The sequence below is a fragment of the Rattus norvegicus genome, chromosome 8 (genome assembly GCF_036323735.1).
Source record: "Rattus norvegicus strain BN/NHsdMcwi chromosome 8, GRCr8, whole genome shotgun sequence".
Taxonomy (NCBI): domain Eukaryota; kingdom Metazoa; phylum Chordata; class Mammalia; order Rodentia; family Muridae; genus Rattus; species Rattus norvegicus.
This window is the reverse complement of record NC_086026.1, coordinates 105,072,810-105,092,767: the sequence shown is the minus strand read 5'-3', so window position 1 is coordinate 105,092,767 and position 19,958 is coordinate 105,072,810. Positions and strand designations below refer to the sequence as shown.

General features: G+C 44.4%; 1 protein-coding gene across 1 annotated transcript in view; it reads right to left on the bottom strand.

The window, feature by feature from the left end:
- The window catches only part of PCOLCE2 (procollagen C-endopeptidase enhancer 2), a 57,640-nt gene extending 37,958 nt beyond the window's left edge, over window positions 1–19,682 (bottom strand). The window contains exons 1-2 of the mRNA NM_001127640.1: window positions 19,450–19,682; window positions 18,603–18,711 (exon numbers count right to left, since the gene is read on the bottom strand). Coding sequence (NP_001121112.1) covers window positions 18,603–18,711; window positions 19,450–19,529 — 189 coding nt within the window. The 5' untranslated portion in view covers window positions 19,530–19,682. The remainder of the gene's footprint in view (window positions 1–18,602; window positions 18,712–19,449) is intronic.
- Window positions 19,683–19,958: the final 276 nt, after the last annotated feature.

Here is a 19,958-nt window from a genome sequence, read left to right as displayed (position 1 = left end):
GTTCCAGGACCCTTTCTTGAAAGGGGTGGGGGGGGGAGAGAGAGCCTTCTTACAGCTTTCCAGAGAATAAAAGAGGAACCAGGAATTAAAACACAGGTAAGTCTGAAGGTGGAGACCCATCGTCTCAGCGACCTCTGCATGCCAGGCGATCATTCTGACAACTCAGCCGTGTCGGAAGCCACGGTTTCTGCTCTTTGAAACAAACTGGCTTGCTGGAGGGTTATTTTGTTTTCTTTATTTGTTTGTTTTCTAGTCTATGATATCATTGGATTTTCTTATGCATGACATTGAATTGATAGTTATGTTTGATGTTTGGTAATATTGCCACAACCGCCTATAACTCTATTCCAGGGGGTCCAAAACCCTCCTTTGGCCTCCTCTCCAGGCACCTGCACATACGTGATGCACATAGACTCACCAGGCACACATATGTAGACATACATTTTTTTTAAGTCTTTAAATTAAAAAAAAAAAAAGGAAATATCAGTGACCTGGCTAATTCTGCCGACCCAGGAGGTCTTTTCCATTAGAGATGTGGGAGATGTGGGGAAGCCATGTGGCTGGGCTGGATGAATAGGTCACTGAGGCATTTGTGCCTCTCCACCTCCCCCTTTCCTTCTCTACTCCTTCTCCGTCCTTCCTGCCTGTCAGTCAGCAAACAGCCAGCTTCACTTCAAGTTCCCACCACGATGTTCTGCCTTAGTACAGGCCCAGAAACAGCAGCCAAGTGAGCCCTGGCTGAAACCTCTGGAACCGTGTGTGAACCCAAGTGACCTTCCTCGAGGTTGGTTTTACAGCTATTTTGTCATAGAGAAGAAAGCCAACCTATGTGCCGCGCCAGTCGGCTGAGTTCAACGCAGTGCTTGCCACTCAACCAACACAGATAAAGACTGGCTAAACGGCTAACACTGTGGAGGGCGGAGAGATGGCTTCGTGGTTAAGAACACTGGCTGCTTTTGCAGAGGACCTGGATTCAAGAGGATGTGGTTTCAATTCCCAGCAACCACATGGTGGCTCACAACCATCTTTAACTTGCGTTCCAAGAGATCCAACATCCTCTCTGGTCCCCTAGGGTACTGCACACAGCCGTGTACTGATACACATGCAAGCAAAATACATATACATAAAGTAGCAGGATTAACTTTTTTAAACATTAAAAATTATCTACCACAATAAACTGCTGGTTGAGTGCCAACTTGAAACCTACTGACTCATAGTCTGTCACCTTGCTACCTCTCAGGAAAGCTTGTCAGGCGCCACAGTGTATCATATTTTGCTGATTTTATTAGCTGTATCCTTAATTTGACATAATCATCACTCTATTTATAATTATGTTAGAAATATCAGTGGTGGGGGCCAGAGAAATGGGCCAGTGGTTAAGAGTGCTTTAACTCTTGCAGAGGACCTGGTTTGGTTTTTAGCACCCAGAATCAGGTGGCTCACAACTGCCTATGATTCCATTCCAGGGGATCTAAAACCCTCCTCTGGCCTCTGCAGGCACCTACATACACATGATGCACATGGACTCGCCAGGCACACATATGTACACATACATTTTTTTAAGTCTTTAAATAAAAAAAGAAAGAATGAAAGAAAGAAAGAAATATTAGTGATCTGTCTACAATTTCATGATAGAGCTCCTGCCAAACATGTCCAAGGCCAAGAGTTCCATGTCTAGCACACACAGAAGGATTGTTCCTGACGAATTTGATCATCCCCTCCCTCGATGGCTCTGAAGCAGATTTTTCAGGTAAAGCTGTGGCAGTTTATATACGCATGGGTCTGGGGACTGAACCCAGGGCCTCACTCCTGTTGAATACATACCCTTAGCTACATCCTCTCCCAGACTGGTGGTTCTTGGCTTCAGTTCAGAAAGTACCTGTGAGGCCTGAGAAAACTTAAAGCAGGATATAAAGCCAAAAGTGTGGGGAAACTCTGCTAATTATGGTCAAAATCCACCATGACAGATGGTCTCTGGGCTGTGCACGGTATGGGAGACTCCCTTTAGTAGCAGGGCTTCTCTTCTCCTTCTCTGACTTCGGGGAATTTTAAGCCCCTATACATCCCTCTACCAGAGGAATGTTATCTAGCCTTAGTGAGATTACAGGATCAATTTCCTTTCTCCTGATAAGAACTTGTTCGTCTGGTGTCTGAGATTCCCGAAATGCTTCCCTATGCTAAAAAGACATTTCTGTACCCTAAGCCCCCAATCCAATGACCTTCGCCCATCCCAGATAACCCTGCCTTCAGTCCTCCAAAACCTTATGAGCCTCAAATCACCCTAAGTAAAGTTGATCTTCCTCCTGATAACTGGTCCCAGTGTGGCCAATCTCTGTAAGTACTCACCGGGCTTCTGAAACCCCTGCTTGTTATCTCTGCTCTCACAGCCTGTGTGGACTGTATTGGCCAACGATCACAAGATCAGGGAGACCCACTGGAGAAATGACATGGACTTAAACACTTCAAGAGTGAACTCAGCTCTGTGAGGGTAGGGAAAGGAGCAGCAGGGAGTTGTGTGTGAATGTGTGTGTGTGTGTGTGTGTGTGTGTATGTGTGTGTGTGTGTACTTTTTTAAACCAAATATTTGTTGAGCACTGTACCAGTCTGTGCCAGGTTGTATACTGGGCTCTAAGGGGAGGATGACCAGTTAAGGGTGTTTCTCTGTTCCCTAGGACAACATCGTCAAGGACAGTGCCAATGAACTGGCTTCCAAGGATACTTGATGGATCTTAGTAACACAAACAATATGAAAGCTGCTTTCAAACACTAAAATTAATTGAGCCATGGTGTTTTTGTTTTTGTTTTTTAATATTTTTAAAAATTTATTTATTCAGACACACCACAAGAGGGCATCAGATCCCATTACAGATGGTTGTGAGCCACCATGTGGTTGCTGGGAATTGAACTCAGGACCTCTGGAAGAGCAGTCAGTGCTCTTAACCACTGTGAGCCATCTCTCCATCCCACCATGGTGTTTTCAAACCAATACAATACTGGGTTCTCATGAGCAAGAGAATGGTTCTAATGTATTCCAGTCCTTCCGCTAATGACCTCAAAGAAGGCTTTAAAAATTCTTATGTATTAACTTTATTTCTGTACGTATGAATGTTTTGGTTGCATAGATGTCTGTGCACCATGCATACCATGTGACCTTAGAAACCCAAAGAGTGCATCAGGTCTCCCTGGAACTGGAATTATAGATGGCTGTGAGCTGGCATGTTGGTTTTGGGAATCGAACCCAGGTCCTTCAGGAGAGCGGCCAGTGCTCTTAACCCGAGCCATCACACTCGCCTTAACGTCACTGTTGTTGACATCGCTCTTTATCTGGACAAGTGAGCTGTCAAGAATGCCACATGTGCTTCCTGTCCTCCTCAGATAGTTTTGATGAGCTAAATCAAATAAGAACCCCAGAGTAATACAATAATTCCTTCTTACGAAACCCAGCATTCTGCCATGTTCAGCTGATGGACAGATCAGGCCTGCCATCTAGAAGGTTGTCTGCCTTCTATTTCAGTCTGTGCTACAGCATTGGACAGGATCCTGGCAACGTTTAGCACTAGAAAGTATTTTTCATGTTTTGTTGCAGCTCTTGGGTGGGGCTTGAAAACACTCCCCATAGTGTAATTGACTCATTTATTTCTCTGGCAAGGGAAGAGAACATCAGGGGTTAGGAAATACTGCAAATCTACCCAAGGCCTTTGCCACACAGTTCAACCTCAAAGAGACCAATAGCTTTCGCTTTTGTTTTTATTTTCAAACAAGTTCTCTGCAAGTAGCCCTGGCTGGCTCGGAACTCATCATGTACCTCACCAGGCTGCCCTCAAATTTGCAATAATCTTCTGGCCTCAGCTTCCCGAATGCTTGGAATATAGGTGTGTATCACCATTCCTGGCTAGCATCTTATTTTCATTGTAAACTAGTGACTCCAAATGTCACTTAGGAAGGGTGTGGGTGGTTCCAGCTGTGACACACGGGAGTAGGACACTCAAAAACAGAAGAAACAACTGCACTCCCACCCTCAGCAAGTATAGTGATAGTGTCACAAGATCTCACTCTTCGTTTCCAGAACTGGCATAGTCACCTTCCTCTCTGGCAGTCAGCACTCAGGAACACAGTAGCCCGCAGCCAGCAGCTCCTGCATGGCTGCTTCAAACACATGCGCTCTCACCGCTGCCACTGACCAAGTTGCTAATTTTCGTGAATCCCCAAAGCACTGATTCAGGATTAGCAGCAGCTTGCTAGATGCTCCTGTTCTCTCTACTGCCGGAGTGTTTGCAATGGCGTTCTGAGGGTAACACCATCACTTGCTGTCCAGTGCACACCAGCTGAAATGAAGGTTGAAAGTGAAGTGTTTGGCTTTTGCTGTCAACGCTGCTCTGGCCACAGAGGATGACACTGCTACCTTTCAGTCTACTCAGCCCCAGCCTGGAAGTCTGTCTGACTCCTCTTTTTCTCTCTTTAACCTCATACCTGGCCCACCAATAATTTTGATTCTATTTTACAACATATTGATTACATATATATAAAAAAACATATGTTATACATTATGATATTATATATTGATATATGTTAAATATATAATATATTTAGATAGAAATTTATAGATTACATAGATTTACAGATTTTGACAATGTATATATTTAGATAATATATTGCAACATATTTAGAACTTGTGTGTGTGTGTGTGTGTGAGTGGGTGTGTGCATGGGTGTGGGTGTGTGTGTATGCATGGGTGTGTTGGGGTGTGTGTGCGTGGGTGTGAGTGGGTGGCTGTATGTGTGGGTGTGTGTGGGTGTGAGGGTGTATGTGTCTTGAGGGGGTGTGGGTGTGTGCATGGGTGTGTGTGGGGTATGTGTGGGTGTGTGTGTGTTGGGAGTGTGTGTGTGTGTGTGTGGGTGTGTGCATGGGTGTGGGGTGGTATGGGTGTGTGTGTGTTGGGGGGTGTGGGTTTGTGTGTGTGCATGGGTGTGTGCATGGGCTGAGGGTGTGTGTGTGTGGGGTGTGTGCATGGGTGTGGGGGTGGGGTGGGTGTGTGCATGGGCTTAGGGTGTGTGTGTGTTGGGGGGATGTGGGTGAGTGTATCACTGACCTTCACTGACACCTTCCTGGCTACCATGCAGACCTAAGCTACCGTGGTCTCACCTCAGTTACAGCAACAGTTCCCTAACAGGCTCCTGCCTTAGACACCACAGTGTATTCTCCAGAGAGCCTCGGGAGAACTTTTGAAAACACAAGTCACAGCTGAGGATGCACCTCATTGGGAGCACAGCGTCCAAATCGTTTGGCTCTAATCCCTAGCATTGCCCAAAACCAGGAGTGTTGGTACATGCCTGCACTCCCAGCACTGAGGAGGTGGGGGTGGAAGGATCATAACTTCAAAGTCATACTTGGCTACTTAAATTTGAGGCCAGCCTAGGCTATAGGAGACCTTGTCAAAAAAAAAAGTCACTTTATGTCATATTTCTCTGTTTAAAACCATGGAGAGACACTGGAATGGCTAGTTTGATGTGTCAATTTGGTTAGAAAATAATAGCTCCTAGTTAATAAAATGCACATTTCAGAGGACCCAGCCTCCCCCACCCATTTAAATTGTTGCTTTGAGACATGAATCTCTACACACGCATGCATTATATAATATATGTTAAATATAACATTTTTATTTACAGCTGAATAATACTTTATTGCATATGTATAACATTTTCATTATCCATTCATCCATTGATAGACATCTAGGCTGTTTCTTTATTGTATAGGAGCTTTTTAATTTCATGAGCACCTACTTGTTTTAAGGTCTGTGTTACCAGGGTCCTGTCCAAAAATTCCTTTCCTATGCCTAAAAGCCAACTTCCCTTTTTTCTCCTCTATCAGATGTAGGGTATCATCAGGTCAGGTCCTAGGTTGAAATCTTTGGTCCATTTGGAGTTGAGTCATAAGTGTAGGGTGAGAGATAAGGATCTAGTTTCAGGGTTGGGGATTTAACTCAGTGGTAGAGGGCTTGCCTAGCAAGCGCAAGGCCCTGGGTTCGGTCCTTAGCTCCAGGAAAAAGAAAGAAAGAAAAAAAAAAAGGATCTAGTTTCAATCCTCCACATGTAACTATCCAGTTTGACCAGCACCATTTGTTGAAGACACTGCCATTCCTCCAGTGTGGCTTTTTGTTTGTTTTTGTTTTTATTATTGTTGTTGTTTGCCTCTTTGTGGAGAATCAGAGGGCTATGGGAGTGTGTAATCGTAGGCCCTCAATCCTATTCCTTGGTCAGTGTGTCTGTTTTATATCAGTACCATGCTGGTTTTATTACTGCAGTGTAACTTGAAATCAGATGATATCTCCAGCAGTGTTTTTTATTGTTCTGGGCTGTTTTAGTTATTCGGGGTCTTTTGTGTTTTCCTACGAAATTTAGGATTATTTTTTCAATTTCTGTAAAAAAAAATTACACTCATATTTTGAGAGCGATTACACTTAATCTGTAGGTTGCTTTTGGTAAAATGGTCATTTTCACAATATTAATTCTTCTAATCCAAGAGCATGGAAAATCTTTCAACATTCTGGTATCTTCTTGTATTTCTTTCTTCAGCGTCCTAAAGATTTGCTTGTTCAGACCTTTCACTTCCTTGGTTAGATTTGTTCTAAGATTCTTCTGAGGCTGGTGGTTGGGATTGTTTCTGTTTTGTTTTTCTCTTGGTGTGTTTACCATTACTACATATGAAGGGATTGGTATATATGAAGACAGTGGTATATTAATTATATGTTGAAGATATCTCTCTATATAAACTCTCTCTATATATATACATACATATACATATATATAAAACACACACATATATGTAAAATATACATATATATTTTAGTAACTTTGTATCCTGCCACTTTTCTAAATGTATTTAACAACTGTAGATGTTTTCTGGCTGGAGTCTTTGGGGTCTTTTGTGTATAGAATCTTATCTCCTGAAATAAGGGTGTTTTGACTTCTTTCTTTTCTCTTTGTTTCCCCTTTATCTCCTTCTCTCATCTTGGTGTTCTAGTCAAGACCTCAAACACTGTATTGATCAGGACGAGAGAGAGAGAGAGAGAGAGAGAGAGAGAGAGAGAGAGAGAGAGAGAGGAGAGAGAGAGAGAGAGAGAGAGAGAGAGAGAGAGAGAGAGAGAGAGCGCATCCCTGCCTTGTTCCTGATTTTACCAGAAAGGCTTTGCTTTTTTCTCCATTTACAATGATGTGAGCTGTGGGCTAGCTGTATATAGCTTTTATTATGTTAAAGTGTTCCTAGATTCTGTAGGACTTGTATTATAGAGGGATGCTATATTTTGTCATAGACGCCCTTCTATACCTAATGAGATGACCACGTGATTTGTCCCTGAGTCTGTTCATGTGGGGAATTACAGTTACTGATTTACATAAGTGTGCATATGTTTAATCACCCCTGCATCTCTGGGATGAAAGCAAGTTGATCATGCTGGACAATTTTTAATGCACTCTGAAACTTGGTTTGCAAGTATTTTATTGAGATGGGGGGGGGGCGCTGTGTTCATCAGAGACACACTCTGATGGTCTATACTCTTTTGGAAGAGGTATCTTTTTGGGGGGTTGGTATCAGGGTAACACTGGCTTCATAGAAAGAATTTAGACGTGTTCTTCCCTTTTCTGTTTTATGGAATGACTTGAGGATGTTGGTGTTGGTTTTTTGCTGGTTGGTATTATCCTGGGCAGAATTCATCTGGCCCTAGGCTTGTTTTAGCTCAGAGATGTTTTGTTTTAATTACTGAGAATATCAGCTGCTATGGGTCTGCTTAGGTCACTTACTTCACCTTTGTAGAGACTTGAATAGGTCTGGTCCCCATAGACTCATGCGTTTGAATGCTTCGCCATAGAGAGTGGCACTATTAGGAGGTGTGGCCTTGTTGGGGGAAGTGTGTACACTGTCTCTCGGCCCCTCCAGCACCATGTCTGCCTGCCTGCAGGCTGCCATGCTGCCATGATGATAATGGACTGAACCTCTGAAACTGTAAACCAGCTCCAGTGAAATGCTTTCTTTTATACGAGTTGCCATGGTCACGGTGTCTCTTCACAACAATGAAGCTCTAAGACAACTTTGATTTAACTTTGGTGGGTTATATGCATCTATAAGTTCACCTACTTTTTAAGATCCATTTTGTTGGTAAAGCTTTCCTGAGTGCTCATTGGCTTAGTGATTTTTCCTTTCCAGCGTCATTTCAGTTCAGGTTTTCTTTGGCAACTCCATCTCTTTGCTGACTTCTATCTTCACATCTTGGATTGACTTTTTCATTTATCTCTTCGTCAACCCTTAGCGTATACTCACATCTTCTTTGCGTTGCCTGAACTTACAGTCATACTTTTTAATTCATTGCTAGTTCTCCTAGGTTGTTTTTAGTAGCTACCATTATGACGGAATTCTTTTTTTTAAAAGAAGATTTGTTTATTTTATGTAAATGAGAACACTGTAGCTGTCTTCAGACACACCAGAAGAGGGCATCAGATCTCATGACAGATGGTTGTGAGCCACCATGTGGTTGCTCAGGACCTCTGGAAGAACAGTCAGTGCTCTTAACCGCTGAACCATCTCTCTAGCCCTAATAGGATTCTTAACTTGTGGAGGAGACAGGTTGTTCTGTTTTCTCCATGCTGTTTCTGTGCTGAGACTTGCACATGTAGTGTGTTAGTAGAATCCCCCTAACCTACCTTCTTCCTTCCTTCCTTCCTTCTTTCCTTCCTCCCTTCCTTCCTTCCTCCCTCCCTCCCTTCCTTCCTTCCTTCCTTCCTTCCTTCTTTTTTCCTTCCTTCCTTCCTTCCTTCCTTCCTTCCTTCCTTCCTTCCTTCCTTCCTTCCTTCCTTTGTGGTTGTTGTTCAAGCTGCTTTTCTACTTTCAGTCAGGCAGGGGACACAGATTAGTAAGCAGACAAAGAGGATAGAGTGTGATCAGGTAGCTGTAACTGATTCTCCCTGAATCCTAAATGCTCTGGGACCTTAACCCCAAGCAAGGCCTGTCGGTTTGCAGATGTCCTGAGGGCTTGCTGTAGCTACTATGAACAGACTCAGGGAGAGGTTACCACCACAAACTAAATTATCTGCTCTTGACTTCTTGAGGACTGTACGTGGAAAGATGCTCTGTGACATCCAAGTTTCAGCTCAGAAGTCACCAGATCATCAAACCCATTTCAGCTGCGTTCGTGACCCTCATTCCATGTCCCACGTGTGTCTTCACAGCAGTGTCGCCACCCAATCCCTACCTGTTTCGCTGATTCTAGGCAAGCACTGTTAATGCAAGGACTTTCCTTATGATATCCCAGAATGCACCAGAGCCTGACTTACAGTAAATGTTCGGTATATGGTCCATGGAAAAATAATTTCTTTAGTGTTTACTATGCGCTAGGTGTTGTGCTTTTTAAACATTTCTATTTTATGTGTATGGGTGTTTTGTCTGCATGTATGTCTTACGTGTCATGTGTGTACTTGGTGCTGCTAGAGGCCAGCAGAGGGTGTCAGACACCCTTGGGCTGGAGTTGCAGCCAGTTTTGAGCCACCAGGTAGGTGTTGGAGATCAAACCAAGATTCCATAAAAGAGCCACCAGGGCTCTTAACTGCTGAGCTATCTCTCTGGCCCCCTAGACACTGAACTAAATGTCATCCATGCAATAACGCGACACCCAACACAGTTCTATGAAGGAATCAGACAATTTACTTCCACAGATAAGGAAGACCGGGACAAAGAGGATAACCAGCAAGACCAAGGTCATATCTCAGATACATAATTGTTTAGGGAATGCAGGGCCCGTAACAGAATTCCTCAAAGCCTCGTGGCTTAAAACAATGTACTCTCCTATTGTGATACCATGGATTCACTGGCCTCAGATGGATGGATCTCCCTTGAATTCTCTCTTTCGTTATTGCAAGTTGGCAGAAAACACTCAGTCTACTTAAGGCCTGGTCCTCTAAGATAAATTTCTCAATAACAGGTCTGAGAAGTCAGCTTTGAAGACCACTGCTGGGGTTACTGCCTGACCATCTCTCTATGGATGTCCTCACAGAAGGATGGTCCTTACAAGTATCTTATGTTACCTGGGATGCATGTATGCATGTGTGTGTGTGTGTGTGTGTGTGTGTGCACATGTATATATATATATGGGGGACATGTATGTATGTAGGTGCATACATGTATGGAAGTCAGGCCAACATCCAAGAATCTTCCTTAACCTCTCACTGAACCTGGAGCTCACAGAGTAGGCAAGGCTGATTGGCCAGTGAGCTCCAAGGGGTCTCCTGTCTCTACCAACCCTGTGATGGGATTAAATAGGATTACACCAGGATTTTAGCTTAAGAGATGAACATCTAGACTTAGGTTCTCATGCTTGCTGGTCAATGCTTTACTCAATAAACCATCTCCTTTGACCGCAAAGGCACTTGGATTGGTTTTTGTTTTTTTGTTTTTTTGTTTTTTTTTTTTTTTTTTGAGAAAGGGTCTTCTTAAGTAACCCAGGTTGACCCTAAATTCACTATGTAGCCTAGGTTATCATCAATTTCACCATCGTTCTGCCCTGTAGTCAGTGACTCTTGGTTTGATGCCCAGCATAGAGAACAAAGAAAAGGAAAGGGTAAGGGAGGAAGGGAAGAAAAAGAAGGGAGGAACAAAGAAAGGAAGGGGAACGGGAGGGGGAAAGGAAGAATAGACAACTTAGGGAAAAGTCAAGATCTCTTCTGCCCTAGGTCACTCCCACAAATCTCTTCTGCTCACTCCTGGGGGACACTGGGAAACTAGGAGGCATGGCAATGGGAGGCTGTCTTTGGAGACTCCAAGTACAGGGCTGGATATGTGTCCCAGCAGTCTGGCTCCAGAAACTACACTTTAGACACTAGGTCATGATATGTCTTCACTGGGAATCCTGATAATGGTTTGAACTAGGAGCTTGTCTGGTGATTCAGAATGCCAAAGAAGGATACATTTTGAAAGACAGAAACACACTCGCAATGTCTTTAATGTAGTCCTGAGGCAGAACTCAGGACCTTGCACAAGAGAGGTAAGTGCCTTTCCATTGAGCTCAGCCCTATCTCACAGGTTTCACTGGTAGTCCTTTCTCTGCTTCTAAATACCCAATTTCAAAATCACGAGGAACCTTCAGTTGGTGCTGGGATGGGAGTTGGCTGGGAAGGGAGGTTTGGAGGCACCTCTGTGGGTGAAATCTTATGAAAGATCATATTTTAAATAAAGAAAAGACACAGTGAGCAGTTTCCCATGGGACTCCGCCATGCCCCAAGGGATTAGCATGTAGCTTGCAGGCAAGTTCTACACAAACACCACACTTTTATTCCTTTTTACAGCCCTGGAGAAGTGGTTTTAAAAGATCAACATCACCTCTAGCACTGTGCCAAGGGGCCTTCTATCTAATACCCACTTCAGCCCTCACATCAACCAAGGTGCCAGCTTCAGGAATGTCACCACAAACCTAGCAAATGTGTAAACAAGCATTAAAACTCGCGTCAATATGACCTTCCAATGTTTATTCTTCTAGGCTCCAAGGAATGCCACACAAATGACCCGCCATTTTGATCCCTGTTCACTCTGCCTCTCCCTGCTTCTATTCAGGGGTGTGATTTCTCCACCGTCATTACAGTTTCTGGGTTCAGTCAGCTCAGCACCGGATGGACACATTATGAGCAATTTTAGTGAATTAATAAATTAGGATTCCTTCAGAGGACATCAGTGGTAGCCCAGAGATTTTAGCATGTCTGCGTCTCGCAGTCAAACCCTGTCATTTCTGGGGCCACCTAACAGTAAAACAGCCACAGGCTTCTATGTGCCATCCCTCTTCTCAGTCTGGTCTGGTAATAGCCTATCTTTGATGAACTGGTCTCTCTCGCCCTTGACATTTGGAAAGCATTGTTTGGTCATTCACAGTGTTCAAGAGTGAACATCTGAGGGGGTTGCCTAGGATGTGGTGGGGAAGGAAAGGAGATATTTAGTGGCCGGACTTATGCCTTAGGAAGCTTCAATTCTGACTCTACAGTGCTCTAAGTCTCCTGCTTCTTACAGATGTCTACACTGGTTGTTCAAGACATCTCTCATGCTTTAATGAATAACGGATTTGAAGAAAACACTTGGGTTTCCCCACCAAGTTCCTAGAGTAATTCAAAGATAGCCAGAAGCGTAACTGCACTGTTGAAGTGTGCATGGGTGAGGGCTTTCCTAGGCTGTTCCTCAGACTCAAGGGACAGCAATCCACACGCACAGCATCTCTCTGTGTGAAGAACAAGACACAGCAGTCAACTGCAAGCACACACCCAACTCTGAGAACCCCAAGAACTGTTTGGAAAGGATTCTAAGGGCTGTAGAGCCCTGAGGCTGCATTCTTCTTCAGCAAATAGCCCCTCGACAAAGGAGCCTGCTCTCTTCAACTCACAGCTTTTAAGGAATTTGCAAAGTCGTCCTGGACCAATTCAAATTTGCCACTGGGTTCATGTCATCAATTGAACTGATCATAAGCAAGGGATATGAAAGTAAATCTCTCAGCCCTGTTAATGATACATTTTTAAAATTCCTTCCTGGGTGTTTACCTTTTTAAAATGCCTTCTCCATTGGCAACATTGTTGTCAAAGAATTTCTGTCAAAAAAGAAAAACATGAAGTCTTCATTTCTATGTTTCCCCTGTCAGTTCATTAAGCCTGTTTAAAAGCATTGGATTGAAAACAGCTCTAAAAATACAGGCAGAATAAATGAGTGTATTTATAAAACATCGGGTTTCCTGTCGATAAAAACATACTTAATTTCCATGTGAAAGAGGAAAGAAAAAAATAAAATTAGAAGAGGCAACAGAAGCCTTCAAAAGCAAGCAGAAAACTAAACAAATTTAGAAAAAGTGGTCTTGGGCCCCAATGGGAAAGTGCTTATTTTTTAAGATTTATACCCCAAAAGGACTGGAGGCCACAGGAAAGCTTCGTACTTCTAGTGTCTTAACGACTGAACCCTAGCTGGAGGGACTTATCTATCGTAAGACGAGTAAACTTTCTGAATTACAAACTATCAGCTTAAAAAGCAAGACAAGTAGTAATTGCAATGTCCTTAGCCCCGTAGGATAGCTCTCAGGCTTGAATGAAGATGTAGACGTGTTCTACTCATTGCACGCAACCATGCTTTCCTGATGTAGATCACATTAACTTTAGCATTGGAAAATTATTATTCAGGTGGCTAAATGACTATTATTTGGGTTCTTAAAAGAGAAATGTATATATTCATTTAAAAACATAGTTAAGATTAGAACTTAAGTCTCCACATAATGTTAAATCCTATGTGCAGTCAAAAGCCAGGAAATATGCGATTAAGGCAGAATTCCATTCTTTTATCTACCCCACTAAGGCTGTTCCAGACAAATAATAGTTAAGTAATTTTAGAACCCTTTCCCTACCCTTGGGTATAATTAACTGACTTAAATGCTGAGTTCCTGCCCAAATTAATGATTTGTTTTCTCAAATTATACATCTACCACTGGTCTCCTAGAGCATCGCTATATATTTCAAATGTCTCACAGTCATCGCTGCCAATTTTCTTCTCATTAACCATATAAAAGTTGTTTAGAAGACACAAACCCCAAGCCTGCTTTAATTTATAAATTCTCTAAGTAGATTGTGCGTTGCCATTTAAATTTAATCAGGCTTCTAGAAGGGTGGACTCAGTGTGATGACTTTAACATACGTCGTAAGATCACCTGACTCAGAGCCATGGTACAGAGATGCCTCTCCGGGCTCCTTATTATTCATTCATGGAAACAGCCAAGGCACATAGACCCGGGAACCCAAAACCTTACAACGAACTCTTCAGAATCTGCAGTATGTAAAGCTACTTAAGGGTGAGCAACAAAATGATTCCTAAGTATTCCTATCAGCGATTCAGTTCTCTCCTTCCTACCGGATCCAGCTCGCTGAGGATGGACACCATGACTCCTCCCTTTACCCAAAGGGTGGTGCAGTGGAGCACCTTCCTGTACAAGGGACTCGGTGAACTGTGGTGAACGCTTAGATAAGAGCTGAGTACACACACAGCTAATTGTATTACAGAGTCAGCAATGCAGAGAGTCTTTTCATGGTATTAGGCAAGATACGAGGTCTATTTAGTTTGGTGTACACACACACACACATACACACACACACACACACAGAGGCATACGCACACGCATGTGCACACAGGCACAGAGGATCTCACTATATAGACCAGGCTGACCCCCAATGTACAGCGATCCTTCTACCTCTGTGATTACGGATGTTAGCAACCACACCCAGCTAAAATGTATCCCAAGTTCTTCAGAGAGCAGTTTCTCTACCTGTGAAAGGGGTAAACGAATGTCTGCCTCAGCCAGCTCAGAGAATTAAGTGCAAATGGATGAGTTGGTTCAGTATCTGTGCAGGCCTGCTCAGAAGTGCACATCAACACCTGAGTAGCACGGGTCGCATAGTAAGCTTGTGGAATGTTAGCTGGGTGGAATAAAGCAGTAGCCGTTGACTGGCAGGTCCTGCACTGGCTGAGCAGCCGAGGGTCCCTCTGCAGAAGAAACCTGAGTACACTGCCAGGTTTTTTTCCCCAAGTCAGATTCATGCTGGAATTAGTATTAAAAACCTCAGTAACTGGCTGATTTCAATACTCTTCAAACTGTTTTTTTTATAAATGAAGCAGTTACAGACCCATTGTTATCTCTGTACCAAAGCCTCCTTTCCGCGTTCCAATTCTCAGCTGGAAATTTAAGTTCAGCAACTAATTTTAAACACTGTTCCTATATACCTCCAAGATTTCCCAGAAGGCTCTGGGCTTCAAGTTTCCTGTAATTTATAGTTTCTGTAAGGAAAGTCTCAGCCGTCCTTCCTGGCCACCCACACCAATTACTCCTCAAGTCAAACTCTGAGTAAGCCACTTTCACAGCCGACTTTTCTAGAAAAGAGAGAAATTGTTTCAAATCATCAAGTGGTAGCTTTAATTCCCACCATGGGAGTTCTAAAATGAAGGAGTAAGCTGAAAATCTCAAGAACAATGCATCAGTGAGTCCCCGGGGTCTGCACTGAAATTATCCTGAAGCTATTAATGGGCTGGTGATGTGGATGTCAGGGCTGGTGAAGAGCTAGAAGTACAGAAGTCGGGTGGGTATTTCAGAGGCCACTCAGATCCAGGCCCACGCCTCAGACTCATCTCCTCATGCACACATCACTTCAGACATCATCTAGGCTCTCCTAGGTGGACTCTGTGAAGGTTTCGAGCCAATGTCCTAGTGAAGCACCGAGTTCACCACACCAGCCAAGATCCAGCCGAAAGGTTCTTTGCTACACTGCCACTTTCTTTGGGGATCTCAGATGCCTCCCACCACCCCCTGCACATTGTCTCAAAGGAGTAACCGAGGGTGGCGGTAGTGTGCCAAGGTCTGGAGTTGCAAGTTTTGCTGCAGGGGCTTGGAGCATGTCTCTCATGCTTCCACCGCTCAGGAAGAGGTCGGCTACGCCCCTGTCTCATTATTTCAAAGCTTCTGGGAAGATTGGTTTCCACTTTTCAAAGGACCCCAGTTGTTGAGTCATACTCAATTCTTGTCCCTTCCTACAGACATAAGGACTATGTCATCTAACTCGGACGTCTGTGTGCTTCGCTTCCTGTAGAAGTTAAGTCTATAGGAAGTCAAGAGACAGTTCCTTCATGGATTAACTAATCCTGTTTCATAACTCTCAAAACCTCCCATTTCATTTAAAGTCCAGCCATGCATTTTTAAAGAATGTGCTCAGCCAAATTAATTACTAAGACCTAGTCAGCCAAGGGCCACCACAAGTTGACAGTCAGAATGATAAGTCTGACTCAAGAGGATTAAGTCATCAGCTATAGTGGCCTATCAGCTTCCCCACTGACAGGGCAGAAATACAACCAAGCAGTCAGGAGCACATCCATCCTCAAAGTCTTTACACAGGTAAAACTAATCCCTGAAATTCTCTGGAACTGTCCAAAGGTCACAGACAGACCAACAGACAGACCAACCCACAGACACACACACACAGAGAGCACTTAAAAGGTGACTATATGATGAGAAAATGAAAGTTGATTAATTTAAATAATCAAAGAAAACAATGTGCTGAACAGCACAGAAGTTGCTATTAAAATTTAAAATCCCAGACTGGAGGCTGGGAATGTGCTTCAGTTGTCCATCAGCGGATCTCCAGGGAGCTTAAGACTTTCAGTGCCAGACTGAGACTGCCGAAGTGTCTGGTTAGTTGAATTTAACACATATATACACATACACACACACACACATACACATATACACACACATACACATATACACACACATACATATACACATACACATATACACATATACACACATACATACATACACATACACATATACACACACATACATATACACATACACATATACACACACATATACACATATACACACACATACATACACATACACATATTCACACATACATATACACACACATATACACACACACATACACATACACATATACACACGTATAACATATACACACACATACATATACACACATATACACATACACATATACACACACATACATATACACACATATACACATACACATATACACACACATAACATATACACACATACATTTACACACACATACACACATATACACACATACACATATACACACATACACACACACACACACACACACACACACACACACACGATTCCATTTCAAGAACCCTAATACAAATGGCTTTGGGAAAGTCTTTCTAGACTGCCTGGGTAAAGACCCAGCAGAGGCCACCCCTGCCCAGGACAGGAGCCACAAAGGGTTCAGGCTGACACCTGGACCTCTCAGCCGGAGCCACTGCATCCTGACGGCATGTATGTCTATCTGCCTATGAAACAGCAGAAGGCAGAAGACATATTTCTTCATCTTTGCCCTCCCAACCCCTTCAGGTCCAAGACTCTTCTACCCAGGTTTTCGGTTGGCTTCAGATTCGTTAGGATCCTGGCTTTGGGTTCCTCTCCAGACTATGGTCTTTGTTCATTCTGTCCCAGCCACACTGACCTCCATGAGTTATTAAGGCAATTAAACCCGTTCCCCACCCTACCACTTAACTCCACACTCACCCCACCACCACACCCCTACGCCTTTTTTCCTCTTTTTTTGGCAACTGCACTTCCTCTGAGGCAAAGCTCTCCCTGGTTCAGAAACCCCTCCCAGGAACACGCCCCTCCCTAGTTAAAGTCTGATGCCACAGCAACGTGACTGCTAAGTCCCTCCAATACACAACCAGCCGTGGCTTTTGACTTGCTAGACGCGTGTGATGCCTCTTGGATCATTGTGACCTTGCAACTGAGTCACAATTAAACCACAACTATAGTAAAGAACCAAGTCTCCTTACACTCGATTCCCAGCCTTATTTCACATTTATCAGGATCAGTATTTCAAAGTTATTTCTGGAACTTACTCTCCCCTAGCTCCATGTGCTGTAAGAACAGAATCATATCTGTATTCATTCACTGAAATTTTATAAGAGGGCATCAAGGCACACAAAAATAGCCACCTCTTATATTACGGAGGGGTCCTTCTCTCAAATCCGCCTGCCAAACTTGGGGTCTTCACTCCAGGTAAAGTTGGGCTTATCAAACAATGTCTCCGACTAATTCTGCTAGGCCTCAGCTTTCCCATCCATAAAGTAGGGTCATATAACGGTCAGAGCGGTTCTTGCAGATTCACTGAGATGATTGTTGATTACCTAGCACAGTTAAGTGCCAGGCAACAGCCCTTCAAACGTGGTCTGGGGCTGGGTACGTAACTCAGTGGTAGAGCACTTGTTTAGCATGCATGGGCTCTGGGTTCAGTCCATAGCAACACAAAACACATATGTGCAATGAATCATAATTGACTAAACAGACACTTTGGATTACCAAATAACTTCCCGGGAGCAGCAAGAAAATGAAGATAAGTACAAAGGTCACGGCAGCAGTGACCGGAAAGCTTGATTCAGACGACTTCTATTTTCATTAATTGTGTCTCTGTCTGTTTCCTGCCTTGACTAGGGCTAGTGTAGCCCACGCTGAGCACCGTGGGCATTTTATTAAGCCCTCATTACTAGCATGCTCCATTCTTAGATGGCCTTCAGGGGTGGTTCCTAAGAAGGGACAGTAAATGGTAGCAATGGTTGCAACTGTTCTTTTTCTCCTGAGTATGAAGTAGTCAAACTGCTTTGATCTTTTATTTTCCACAAGGGATTTGTGTGGGCATGAACAGCATCTAACTTTCAATGGTGCTTGCACCAGACCTCTAGCTAGAAACAGCCTTTTAACCATGAATCCAAAAAACTAGATAAAGTCAGGCCTGAGTTGTCAGAAACTCATGCTTGAGGGGTTTATTTCTTCTACCATCATCTGGAGCCGGGTCTAATCGCTATTGCAGGACACCACCAGGCCTCTTAACAAGCCTCCCAGACAGTTGAAGTAAATCCAACATTTCACCTTTTCTGGCCTCTGCCACTAACGCAAATCCTGACACTAGAGGCAAACAGCATCGGTATGAACTGTTTCCAGTACTCACGTCCAGAAGAACACCTTTAAAATAAATGCTTACTGTGATTTTCCAAGTACATTTGCTGTTTGGAGGGTACATTCCAGGAAAACCTTCACTGCCAATAAATCCAGACTCTCCGGTAAGAATACCGCCACATGTGAAAACAGGTCTGCGAAAATAACAGAGGAGAGGACATTTAAATTGATATACAGTCTAGCAATCTAATGCTAATTTCAAAAAGGCATACGTGCTGGTACGAACGAATTAATGTTGTTTGACGAAATCTTACACCAGAGAAAAGATCTGAAAACTTGCCACCCCTTAGAATATTTTAAATTATAGCCCAATAACCCACTCGCCCAAATATTCATCATTAAGACAGGTCATGTGTGTGCATCTACAATAAAATAACCCACTCAGAAAAGTTGTATAAAAATTGAGTGATTTAAGGGGGACAGTGGGGGAGGTTTTGAGAACCACTCTGGGAGAGCTGCATGGTTTAAAAGACTTGGTAAAGATAAAGTTTGTCTCCAGATTTAGACAGGCCTTGGAAAACTTGGGTGTTTCAGCGCGCCCCTCCCCTTGCTAGAGGTGATAAGGGAGTTGGACATCCTGTAGGTGCTGCTGCCCAGGAACACGGATATAAGAGAGGAGTCACTTAAAAGAGCGGCTCCCCAGGTTAGCCTTAGATTGGCCGCGGCTGGGAAGAAAAGTGCGGGACGAAGGTGGGCGCACTTTCGAGCGGTAGTGTTCCCTGCACCCGGCCCATACCGCTGGGAGGCAAGGCAAGGGAGGGAGTACGAGCCGCGCCACGTGGTGGCCCAGGAGCCCTAGGGGGGAGCGTGGCAGCCCCGCAGTGGCGCTGTGCGGGGTCCCGGGAGCTGAGAAGAGGGTCGGGGGGCGTTACCTCTCTGGGGTCTGCGGCCGGGCCAGCTGCGCGGCGGCCAGAAGCAGGCAGAGCGGGAAGCAGGCGCTCGCGCCCCCCATGGCCGGCAACTCACTGCGGCATCCCGCCCGGCGCCCGCAGCCAGGTACCGAGTGCGCCGCGGCCGGCGGGAGGGCGGCTTTTGAAGGCAATCGGGGCCGACTCCACGCCTAATTTCCCCGGGGGACGCGCCCTAGCAGCCACGGGCGGCGGCTGAATGTCCCGTTTGTTCTCCAGCGGGAGGGGCCACAGCCTGTCCCCTGGGCGGCCGCGGGGGAAGGGAGCCCCGCCAGCGGTACCCAAGGCCAGCCTAGGCTCTCTAGGGTGGGGTTTGGGGATTGCCCCCAGCTGCTCTCAAGCACAACTGCTGGGGAACCCGGCTCCTCCTTTGTTTTCTTGGAGTAGCAGCCCCAAGGGGCAAGTAAAGAGATCCTTCCATAGTGGACCTCCAGCCCTCACCCTCGCTTTAAATACACTCGCGCTAGAGCCTG